Source organism: Pipistrellus kuhlii, unplaced genomic scaffold, assembly GCF_014108245.1.
Source record: "Pipistrellus kuhlii isolate mPipKuh1 unplaced genomic scaffold, mPipKuh1.p scaffold_m20_p_1, whole genome shotgun sequence".
In the NCBI taxonomy this organism is placed as follows: domain Eukaryota; kingdom Metazoa; phylum Chordata; class Mammalia; order Chiroptera; family Vespertilionidae; genus Pipistrellus; species Pipistrellus kuhlii.
In genome coordinates this window covers 107,837,263-107,850,079 of record NW_023425404.1, presented here as the reverse complement: position 1 = coordinate 107,850,079, position 12,817 = coordinate 107,837,263, and the positions used below count along the sequence as shown (strand labels likewise).

Here is a 12,817-nt window from a genome sequence, read left to right as displayed (position 1 = left end):
ATAAGTGTGATCGGAGTGGAACATAGTAGGTCTTTGCTTATGATAAGAGACAGAGTAAGAGAGAGGGCTCACACCGAGGGTAAGCATTGTGACACAGGGCTTTCAGGGGAGATGGGCAGAGTGGGGTACATCAGAGCCACTCCCACCTCTCTCTCTGCCTCTGGAAATAAGTCAAGGTGGAAAAAGTTTAAGGACAACTTTGAAGACCTGTGGGAGCTGGCTTGGAGAGGATTACAGTTATGAAAAAAAAGGCTTGACATTCATTTTCCACCAAGACAAGACATTTCCTTGACTTGAAGGTACAGCCTTGAGAGATAAACTGTGAAACTCATCTTAAAGGGGGTAAAGGGGGAGACTGATGATGATAATGATTTAATATTTCTTGAGGCACCAGGATCTTCCAGGTATTATGCCAAGTGCTTTATGAGCAAGAATCCCATATTGACCTCACCACAATCCTATGAGGTAGGGTCTATTTTTAGCTTCATCTCACATGAGAAGAAGTTATTGTTCAAAGAAATTACAAGGCTATGAGGCGGCATCAGTTGGATTTGAACCAACATTCCAGTTCAGAGCCTGAATTCCTAATGATCTCACAAGAGCCTCTAGCCTACCCCAGTGTTTAGCAGCCTCATGATCCAAGTTTTCACTCCAGCTTTGAAGAAGGAAGTTGTAAAGGTGCAGGAACCTGAGAGGTGAGTGTGACAGAGGGAGGCACCTCCTCACCTCCAAAGTCGGGTGCTGGGAGGAGTGGCGGAGCGGTGGTGTCCATGATTTGTGGGCACCGGTTTATACCCTCGGGTCCTCTCCGCACACAGCAGGGGAACCGTCTTCCCAGGCCCCGCGCTCAGCACAGCGACAAGGTGCCATCCCTTCCCCTGAAGACGCTCTGTCCACGGGTGATGGATGTCCAAATAAGATTCTGTATGATGTGCTCTTCGATTTTCCTCCGGGACCATTTCTAGTTCAGTGACTAAATAAAAATCAATCACCAAGAAGAAATATAGCAGAATCCTAAATTTAGTCCTGTTGGACAGAAATACTCTATCATTATTGAGAATCAGGTTTTAAAAAAAACACCATTTACCCCAAAGCTCAGTAAATAACATACAATTTATACAACTTCACAGAATGACAGTGTTCACCCATCCCAAATCTAGGCTCTGTCCATGTTTAGAAGGCAAATTGTCATAATACTTTTATTATTACCACTCGATTTTGAGGAAAAGAGAATTTCTAGCAATTCGAAGATTGTTGGTGTCTGCAGGTCCAGCTCAGGCTATTGGGTGCTGGCCTGGATAAGCAAATTAACCCACCTGATGTGGATTAGAGAAGAGCCAGTTTTGAGGTAGCTCGGGGGAGGGTTGGGAGCACAGAGAGGTGCCTTCGGGAGCCACTATAGCAAACTATTTTTAGGATGACCTCTGCATGACCTCTGACGGTCAGGTCTCTGCTCACAGGCAGGGCACACTGTGACTGGCTTGCAGAATACTCACTGAGACCGTCCCTCTGAATCCCTCTCACAGCCAGCTGCCTCCCAGCCCCTCTGGATCCAACCCACAACCTCACCCTAGGAGACAAATTAAAGTCACTCTAACTTGAAGGTTATGGAGTGAGTTGCTCACATCACAAATTTTAATTTAGCTAGCCCCAAACGACTCTAAACTGCAACTTGGAACAAAGTCATCATTAGAGTTGGTTCGAATCCCACTCCTGACAAAGTCATCATTAGAGCTTTCCTAATTAAATTGGCTAAAATTAAGGCTCGTGGTTAAAATCACGACTTGTTCATAGGAATCTGAACACACACAGTGCCAGGTGCTACTTTATGCAACCTCCACGCGGCTGACGTGGACAAAGGGTTTTTGTTTGGCTACAAGTTATTGCCTAACAAAAGGAGGACAAAACTCCCCTGTCAGGTCTGCTTACCTTTCAAGGCAAATATGAGTACTATTCCTTATGCAGTAACTCCGGCGATAGAGGCGGCTCTCAAGAGAAGATTTTAAACTGGGAACTCAAATCTAGCATGAAGTTTGTAGCATGTGAATCAACTTAAAATCACATAGCCCCATGCCCTAACCGGTTTGGCTCAGTGGATAGAGCGTCGGTCTGCAGAATGAAGGGTCCCAGGTTCGATTCCAGTCAAGGGCATGTACTTTGGTTGCGGGCACATCCCCATTAGGAGGTGTGCAGGAGGCAGCTGACGGATGTTTCTCTTTCATCAATGTTTCTAACTCTCTATTCCTCTCCCTTCCTCTCTGTAAAAACTCAATAAAATCTATTTAAAAAAAAAATAAAATCACATAGCCCCTTGGCAACAGAGTTGTACGTATGCTCTTTTGGGAAGCCAGGTGTCCTGATTTCTACCACACCTGCAGAGCTCAGAGGGTTGCCCTGACCTGCAGCATCAGCGCTGGTATCGCTGGAAAGTTGTTCAAAAATCAGTCTCAAACCTCCCCGCCCGCCCCCACCCTCTCCACCCCACCCCACTTTCCAGCCCCAGGACTTACAGAATCAGGATCTCCCAGGAGGGACGCCAAAAGTCTGTATTTTAATAAATCCACCAGTTAATCCTAATGTATGCCAACATCTGAGGACCATCACATTTATCATGATGCCCCCTTAAATCAATCTCTACAAACCACTGAAGAAGAAACCCCCTCATTTTGAAAACAGATAAAAGTGGCTGAAAAGACTATGCCTGGGTGGGACCTGGCAAAGTATCTGCCTCCTGGTGAGTGAGAGGCAGCGGAGGTGTGCTTGAGTGAGTGCTGTGAGTCATTTGCGCAGTAAAACGGACTTTTTCCCTTGTCCATATATATTGTGAAAAAAATAAGAAAAATATTAGGCATCTATTTTCCAAGAAAAGTGACTAAAGCCAGGGCTATTTTCTATTTTAATAATTTTTCTAGGTTATTAGTTATGTTGCTTTTATATGTCATGAACTAACTTACTGAAATAAGGCTTAGGGGCCTGTTTCCTCAGAAAGAATATAAACTACAACTCACTTGTCGGCAATATTATTCCTATAAACATGCCCTGTTAAGTCTGTGTGAGCTGGCACATTAATCTACTGCCTGACTTAAGCTTTGTTATTTTTAAAATTTTTGAGCTTTATCTTGCCTGGAGCTGATTTCACTTGGTGATTATATAGAAGAATGCTGACATATTACCCTCAGGCTTCCCAAATCTGCCTGTTTACAAGCATTTATGAACCGGTGAGACAAGCTGCCAGGTGAACGATATTCTATTGGTTTTATGAGAGTTGATTCTGAATCCAACATCCAGTAACAGAAGGCAATACAAACCATCAAATTCAATCTAAATTGTATTACATTTATTTGGAATTTAGTTTGCTTATGGTTATAATCACACAGAAAAAAAATATTTTTGACATCAAGGAAGTTGTAGCAAATTTTATCCCAACAGGCATCTGTTCACTTCATATATTACCAACAAACATTTTTTTTTTAATTAGGAAAATTATATTTTTGAAAGTTTACAAAAATTAATTTAGAATTTACTAATAACTAAAAGAGGTATGATTTCCATGATGTTGTAGGCTATAAACAAAAATTTTATTAAGGACAACCTGACATGTTTATACTATAAACACAAAGTTGCATTATAAAATTAATAAGTTAATGAACTAAAAGTCATACTTCACTAAGGTAAAAATACTTAATTTACAAGTCACTATAGAGTACAACAAAAGAAACAAAATGAGACCATATAAATTCATTTTTGAAGGATTTTGAGGCTTTTAACTTATATTTTAATATTTTGTTCATATATAGCCAAGACTAACAGAGAAAGCCAACCGAGGGTCAATCCAAAATTCTGCAGGAGAAACATCAGCCAGGGTCGCCGTGTTTGAACATGAGTCATCTCAGGAAGCTAAAAAAAGAACAAAAAACCAGAATAAGATCCAGATATATTCACTGCTGGGAAAAGTTTGGTGGGAAAACGTAAGGAACTCTGTTATTCGGAACTTAATAACCTTTAAAATTCCCAAAAACAATTGCAAAATGCTTAATACCTACTCTTAACCGAAAATTTTAAGCGCAAGATAAATTAAGCTGTTTGATTGTGGTTCGAAGGATCTTAGTGTGGCCAGAAGTCCTAAAATAACATAGCTATCAACCGAAAGCAAACCCAGCTCTTCTTATCGATACTTTTGTCTTTAGAAAATGCTTAAATGTGAAATAGGTAATAGATGGAAGGTATTTTTTACTATTCTGTTATGTTTATGAATTTCCTAAATAAAACTGTTATTACAAAGCATATACTTGTTTCTTTTCAAAGAGATGACTTCTAGAACAATCAAGTTATCATCTCCTAAGGCTATATTTTATTCTGAGATCAGTGACCGCCGTTTTATATTTGTGAAAGCCCATGCCATTGGAAAGGCGATGTTCACTCAAGCATCTTTGTGAAGTGCCTCAGCATGTTATGGTTTCACATTCTTTTGATTCCCTGGCGCTGAAAAGATCAGAGTGAGAATATATCTCTTATATCACAGAGACAAAATAAGAGAAAATAGGCTCAGGTCAAGAGACTTAACCTTGGCATTAGTGACATCTGGAGCTGAATAATTCTTTGCTGTGGAGATCATCTTGTGTTTTGTGAAATGTTTAAGAGCATCTCTGGCTTCTACCCACTAGATGTCAGTTGTCCCTCTGCTCCCAGTCATGACAACCAAAAATGTCTCCAGATGTTGTCAAATGTACCTGGGAGTGAGAGTGGGAACAAAAATCTCCTCTGGTTGAGAACCACTGGATTATTTTATCTAGCAAGAGAAAGGTCAAACACATAAAATATGCAAGGGTTTTAGATTTATGGCACTATAAAATAGGTTAACATATTTATTCACTGCCTATAGAGGAACATCCTGAATGTTCTGTTTGTGCTTGAGATAGACATTTCTCCATTCTAATTAGCTCAACAGGTAGGAGAATTAGGATTATTGCAACCTGCTACTCATACTCCAGCATGGAGCAATGGACTAAAAGATAAAAACAGGCCTCAGAATTATTCTCCTGACGGATAGCCTTCAATTATATGTCCTGTTGGTGTTTTCTGCCTTGTTAATTAAGTAATTTATTTATTTTAGGTATGTCATGTAGGCCTCATGTGGAAGAGAGTTTCTGCCATCTTTAAACATGTGGGTAATCAATCATGCTGCTTTAGAGAAATCCTGTATGATTCACTATTATAAATTTAAAATATTTTTAAAATCCATAGAATGTACTTTTTTCTCAAAGAGTTTGCCATTAGAAGTATTTTTTATTAATTTTAGAGAGAGGAAGGGATATATAGAGAGAAACATAGATTTGTTGTTCCACCTATCTATGCATTCATTGGTTGATTCTTGTCGGTGCCCAGTCTGGGGATCAAACCTGCAACCTTAGCATATCAGGCTGGGACTCTAACCATCCTGGCCGATAGTATTTTTGAGGGATTAACAAAATATATCACTGGAGTTCCCCAATATCTCTGATTCTAAATACTTTGTAAGCAGTTTTCAATAGTTTGCTCCCAGGCCAGACAATATAGGCAATCAGTTTAGTTCTGTCCTGGCACTTTGTATCTCAGACTGTACCTACGAGACACAGTTATGCCACCTCAGGTCAAGTAAGGGCTCAAACTTTAGCCTTATTTTCAGGTATTGGAATAAGACAGTTATAGTTCTATCTTCTTCTTGTGTGCATTTTTTTTTGAAACACAAAATAACTAATATTCACTTATAAGATGTGGCTGAATTAATAGCTTCTCTTACCTCCACTGTCTCTAGTGCCACCTAGCTGTTATTCGTCTTTGACAAAATAGTACAAGTAGTTTCTGGAAAGATTTTTCTTGGCAAATAGTGATAAAATATGGATCATTTACTGAACCATCATGATTATGAGATGTAATGGAGAAAAATGCTTCAGATGAGGTATAAGCATGGTGATGAAGATGGTTCTTGTTCAATAGATAGAACATGAGATGAATTCTCAAGCCATTAATGTCTTAATAAACCTACATTTAGTAAGCTTTTTATTTCCCCTCTTTGCTTCAAACTTCCACTCAGGATATTTGTTTGGGAAGAAGTAGGTCTTGATTGGGGTAGATTTAATAGCAAAAAAAAATTGATACAAATAACACAGAGATAGAATTATCTAGAAAATTCCTGAAAAATTGATACAAATAGCACAGAGATATAATTGTCTAAAAAATTCCTGAAAATATCAGTTTGTACTGAATAAATTCCCAAATCCCATGATATCGTGTTAAATTGCTTGATCTATTATTTATCTCAAAAGTCTAAGCTTATAAACCTGAGGTTTGCTTATAGTGCCATGATGGAAGTCAATACATGTGTTTATAAGAGATTCCAGTCTCTGCCAGCAGTCCCACTCTCAGTGACAAAACCAATAATTCTTTGTTCTGAGTATGTAGATGGCATCGCGCACACACACACACACACACACACACACACACACAAACAGCAACAAAAAACACATCATGAGTATTTCAGAGCTTCAGGAATCACCATTTATATGAAATACAATGTCTTCTGTGCAGTTTTGCAACAGGTTCCTGCCTTTTTTTTTTTTTTTTTTCCCCAAAATAATTAGCTCTATGCTAACTTGACATCCATTCAGGTGTGCCATCAAGCAGCTTATATTTCTCTCAAGATCTTTCAGAATGCTCTGGCTGAAGCTCTTATGCAATGTTTATTTTCATTTACATGCAATTTATTGTGCACTTTCTGTATCTCCCTCACTCCCTTTTCTTGTCATAATCCTAAAAGAGATAAAATCACTAACTCATTGTAGTTATTAGAAAACATTGGCTTGGGGAGGAAAATGACTTATGCAAAGTCACACAGATGTGATGTCAGAACAAGGAAAGAAGCCAGGTGACCTCATTACTATAGAACACATACAAACACAAAGACCAGCTCTATATGAATTCATCTCTATTTTTAGCAATACATTTCTATTTAATTAAAAAATGGAAAAATACAAACACAAAAAATAGTCACTGTATGTGACAAAAATATGTAATACAACATATAGATATTATGCTGCCTTTGTCATAAAAGATCACGTTACTGGTTCTGTTTTCAAGTCAGACAATATGCACCCAACAAATGCTATAACAGCACACCAACATGGTAAACCTACAGAAGCAAACAATGAAAATTAACATTTAAAAAAAGTTTAAGGAGATTCTCATCTTGATATTGAAGCTTTAATTCTAACTTGGGTGGTCTAGTTGAGCTTTCCATATCCACACATAAATAGGTTTGGTAAGAAAACACAGTTTAGCTTGATTTTGAGACAATACTTGGCTTTCTTTTAGGTGATTATAGATGAACATATGAACCATAGTATCTCTTGGGTCCACACCAAAATACCAGAGAGAACTCCAGAAAGTCTTTCCAAAAGATACAAATATAGCATGCCAAAGCTCTAACCACATCTGATTGCAGCATTTCATTTGTTTTGAATACACCCATATATATTTTATACATTTCAATCAGTAAATGTAGGAGGAAAATAAAAGTCCAGATGAATTAACTTTAAGCGTTTACATTTTGTTTTTACTGTGTGTGGGTTTTCGTGTCTTTAAAAAAAAAAATCTCTATAGGAGTTTAAGTGCCACCATCTTTCCCTGGCTTTCAAAAGAGAAAAGTTCCCTATTCCTCCAGAGCAATTAAATTTCTTTACTAAATAATTTTACAGATCTTGACTTATACCCTAAGACCAGAGGGAGGGAGTGAAATTATAGAGTATATTGATATTGATGTAAAAGGTAAAAAAAAGAGAGAGAGAGAGAGAAGAAATGTTAGCAAAACAGCCTTGAGATTTCTGCCATAAAGTTGGAATCCTTGAAATAAAAAGTAATCTCCTTTTTTATCTCTATGTTTGCAAGTTTCCCAACTCAAATCAGTGGATGCCAAGACATGATAGTCAAGGAGTTGTAATTTTGTAGGGGGGAAATTTTTATCTCAAATGCAACCTTTTAACATGCTATTAAGTTCTTTTCTTCAATTTTGAATCAAGTACAGGAAATTTCCTGAGATGCACATAGTCCGAATATTGACTGAGACTTCTCTAGAGTTAATGGTTCCTGCAAGTTCTACTCACTGAGATGTAGTTATGATAGTCAACTGCTAATTAGGATTTCTGAACATTTTAGAAAGTAAATGTTTAAACTTGAATTAGTCCCCATAACTATATTCCAGTCAAGATGATGCTTTAAAATGAGTGCTCACAGAGAATGTTAGAACACATGAGGAAAGAAAGTGGATGAATATTAACATCATGTACTATGATAATTATATACTGGGGAAGACTCATTACGGAGAAGAATTGTCTATAAAACATCTTCTGGAACTAGGTTTTTGTCTTTCCTTGTACATGTAAGTTTCAGACACTTCTGTCATTCAAAACCTCTGTTTATTTCTTCCTGTAATCTGAAACTGGCTTCTTATTGGTATAATTAAACACCTATCACTGGATATTTCAATACTCAACTTCAGTATGGTTCATAAATGTACATACTGAAAAAGAAAGCTCAGCATTCAGTGCTTCTAAAATACTCTGAAATTTTCAGAGGCCTACTGTTATTAAAAATTTATAGTTCAAATATAGAAATTTAACATTTATTTATTAAAGACATTTGGTGATATCTCTTCGAAGATAAAATTGTAATTTGAATATTTTTTCTCTCTTAGGAAAGTGTAGCTTTTGGCATCTTAGGAAAGTGTAGCTTTTGGCATCATTAACTTTCAAGAGAAAAGATTTTCTTTTTCATTCATGAAGCTCATTTGGCAACTGATTTATGCTATCTTTCTTTCAGAGGGATCCTAAAGTCCATTGTGCACAAGGAGTCAGGTGTACTGGTACATTTGCACTTGATAATAAAAACCATCCTTGTCTCTTTAAAAAATGTGATAAAAAGCTCACACTTATTTTGTAGGACATCCTAATTATGCTTAATTAAGAGCACACATTTTGTGGGCTGCTCTAACTCTGTTACATTTCTAAATGGCTTAATTTTGTCCTTTCAAAAGACATAAAGCTGAGAACAAAATGGGAACTTGTTAGTGCCACAAATTTGGGTTGCAAATCTGCAATTATCTGTTTTCATGTGTAAACCATACACTTAGTAGTTGAATATCAAAGACTTCCAGTTTCTGGCATCGCATATAAGAAGATTAAAATTCTGCCAGCATGTCCTAACAAGTAAAAAACTGGGAAAACTGAAAAAACTAAAAAAAATTCTTAGTTATGTCAGAGAAGTGAGGTCATAGGGGAAACTACTGGCAAAACATAGGCAGATACAGAGACTATCACTTCCTACAGCAGAATTTCTCCCAAATTAATGTCAGACACTAAACCACAGGTCCAGGAAGCTCAGAAAACATTATGCAGGATAAATGTCAACATACTACCTATAGGAATATCATTTTCAAACTTTAGAAAAGCAAAGATTTTTTTAAATTATATTTTTTTGATTTTGTACAGAGAGTAAGGGAGAGAGATAGAGAGTTAGAAACATCAATGAGAGAGACTCATGGATCAGCTGCCTCTTGCACACCCCCTACTGGGGATATGCCCGCAACCAAGGTACATGCCCTTGACTGGAATCGAACCCGGGACCCTTCAGTCCCCAAGCCATGCTCTATCCATTGAGCCAAACCTGTTTCGGCAAATCAAAGATTTTTTTAAAATCTTGAAATAAGCCAGAAGGGGGAATAACATACCTATAGGCAGATAAGCAAGGTTAACAATTACATCTAAATTCTTCTTTGAAATTATGTGAGCAAAAGGGATAAAGTAAAATATTTAAGTGTTGAGAGAGATAAGCGACAAACCTAGAATTCTATGCCTTCAAAATCATCCTTAGAAAGTAAAGAGTAAATAAAAATATTCTCAGACACAAAAATTAAAGGGATTTGTTGCCTGTATTCCTTGCAAAAAGTATTAAAAGAAGTTTTTTGGAGAAAGGAAAATAATATAGGTCAGAAAGTAGATTGCACATAAAGAAAGAACATCAGAAAATGAATACGTGTTTTCTTACTCTTAATCTAACAAATTTGTTCAAAATAATGGCAGCAATGCATGAGACCAGTGGTTGGCAAACTGTGGCTTGTGAGCCACATGAGGCTTGTGAGCCGTGGTTTACTACCCTGTTGAGTAATGAGTTTGCCATCACTGCGTTAGACTATGTATGCCTATGTGTGTGCAAGTGCTTAGGTATAGTGAAATGAATGACAGCAATAACACAAAGAATGGAAAGATGAATTAAGAATATTTTCTTATTGCAATGTGCTTACATTATCCATAAAACAGTATATGGTTTTGTTAAAGTGACATTGGATTAGTTATATGTATGTTGAAATCTCTAGAGCAACCACTTGAAAAACTAAAAAGGGAAATATAATTTATATAGTGATAAAGGAGTCAAAATGAAATAATATAATGCTCAATTAAAACCACAAGGCAGAAAAGATAAAATTAGCAACAAAGAACAAGGGCAAAATTAGGAAACAGTAGCAAATATGGTAGATATTTATCCAACTACTAGAGGCCTGATGTGCAAAAATTCATGCAAGAGTAGGCCTTCCTTCCCCCAGCTGCTGGTACTGTCTTCCCTCTGACACCCAAGATTCAGGCTGGCTTTCCTCCAGCCCTGGCTTCGTCAGGAAGGATGTCCAGAATGACATCTGGCCTAATTAGCATATTACTCTTTTATTATTATAGACTAGAGGCCTGGTGCACAAAATTCATGGATGGAATATTGTGTCCCTCAGCCCAACCTGCACCCTCTCCAATCTGGGACCCCTCGATTGATGTCTGACTGCCCTTTTAGGCCCGATCCTACCAGGATCGGGCCTAAAAGGGCAGTCGGACATCCCTCTCACAATCCAGGACTGCTGGCTCCCAACTGCTCTCCTGCTTGCCTTCCTACAATAATTGCCCCTAACTGTTTCTGCCTGCTAGCATGATCACCCCCTAATCACTCCCCTGCCAGCCTGATTACCCCTAACTGCCCTCCACTGCAGGCCTGGTCCCCCCCTCCCAACTGCTCTCCCCTGTAGGACTGGGTCCCCCCATCTGCCCTTCCCTGCAGGCCCGGTAGCCCCTAACTTTCCTCCTCTGCCAGCCTGGTCACCCCTCTCTGCCCTCCCTTGCAGACCTGGTCCTTCCCAACTGCCCTCCCCTGCTGGCCATCTTGTCACGGCCATTTGGCCATTTGTGTCCACATGGGGGCAGCCATCTTGTATGCTGGAGTGATGGTCAATTTGCATAGTATTCTTTTATTAGATAAGATATCAGTAATCACTCTAAGTGTCAATGGTCTAAATACACTAATTAAAGGACACTTTTCAGAGAGGATAAAAAGATAAGACCCAACTATATGCTGTCTACAAGAAACCTGCTTTAAATATAAAGAAAAAATATAGAATAAAAGTAAAGGGATGGAGGAAGTTATATCATGCTAAGTCTAATCAAAAGTAAGTGAGAGTAGCTACATTAATTTCCAACAGAGCAGTTACTAGAGGTAAATATTGACATTAGATAAAGATAAAAGACTCAATACTCAATAATCTTTATTGTGTATGTTCCTAACAAGAGAGTGTCAAATTATATGAGACAAAACTCAGAGAACTGCAAGGAAAATCAGATGGAGAGTTGGAGACTTTAACATCTCTCTATTAGACATGGATAGAACAAGAAGACAAAAAATCCATGAGATCACAGAGAAGCATCTTCAGTAAACTGGATATAATTGGCATATATAAACTACTTCAGCCAATAACAGCATAATTAACATTCCTCTCAAGCTCATATAAAACACTCACCTTGACAGACAACCTTGTGCCTATAAAGCACACCTTACTAAATTTAAAATAATTGAAATTGTATAACAATGGAATTATACTATAAATCAAGACAAAAGACAGCTAGGAAATCCCACCAAATACACAGACATTAGACAACCAAGTTCTAAGCAATATGAGGGTCAAAGAAGAACCTTTAAGATAAATTAAAACCTATTTTTAATTAAATGAAAATGCAATTATCAAGGTTTTGACGATACAGCAAAAGCAGGGTTTGGAGGGAAATAGCAGAAATGAAGAAAGATAAAAAAATCAATAATCCAAGCTCCCACCTCAGGAAGCTAGAAGAAGAATGGAAAATTAAATCTTAAGTGAGTAGAAAAAAAAAATAAAGCAGAAATTAATAAAATTGAAAAGAGTAAATCAATAAAAAGAATCAACAAAGCCAAAACCTGATTTTGTGAAAATATCGAAAAAATAAATAAACCTCTATCTGGGCTAACTAAGGAAAAAAGACAGAAGGCACAAATTACGTACCTACAAAATGAAAACAGGGACACACAATTTCCATGGACAATAAAAGCATAATAAAGAAACATTATAAGTAACTCTGTGCCCACAAATTTGTTAACCTAGAAAAAGTGCACCAATTCCTTGAAAGATACAATCTGCCAAAATTCACACAAGAATAAGTAGACTCTGAATTGGCCTATATTTATAAAATAAATTAAGTAACCTTTCTTTCAATACAGAGAGCACTAAGCACAGATGGGTTCACCAGAAAATCCTACCAAACATTTAAGGAAGAAATTATGCCAATTTTCTATAATCTTTTAAAAAATAGAAGCTGGAAAAAAAGATACTTTCTAACTCATTATATGAGGTTAGCTTTGTATTAATACAAAACTAAACAAAGATAATACAAGAAAAGAAAACCACAGACCAATATCTTTCATGAACAGAGATGCAAAAAAT

At 37.3% G+C, this 12,817-nt stretch overlaps 1 protein-coding gene across 4 annotated transcripts in view; it reads right to left on the bottom strand.

The window, feature by feature from the left end:
* Positions 1-3,310: 3,310 nt before the first annotated feature.
* The window catches only part of SLC39A12 (solute carrier family 39 member 12), a 66,391-nt gene continuing 56,884 nt past the window's right edge, over positions 3,311-12,817 (bottom strand). For all 4 annotated transcript variants that reach the window (XM_045587912.1, XM_036459383.2, XM_036459380.2 and 1 more), the window contains one exon: positions 3,311-3,897. In XM_045587912.1, coding sequence (XP_045443868.1) covers positions 3,769-3,897 — 129 coding nt within the window. In that variant the 3' untranslated portion in view covers positions 3,311-3,768. The remainder of the gene's footprint in view (positions 3,898-12,817) is intronic.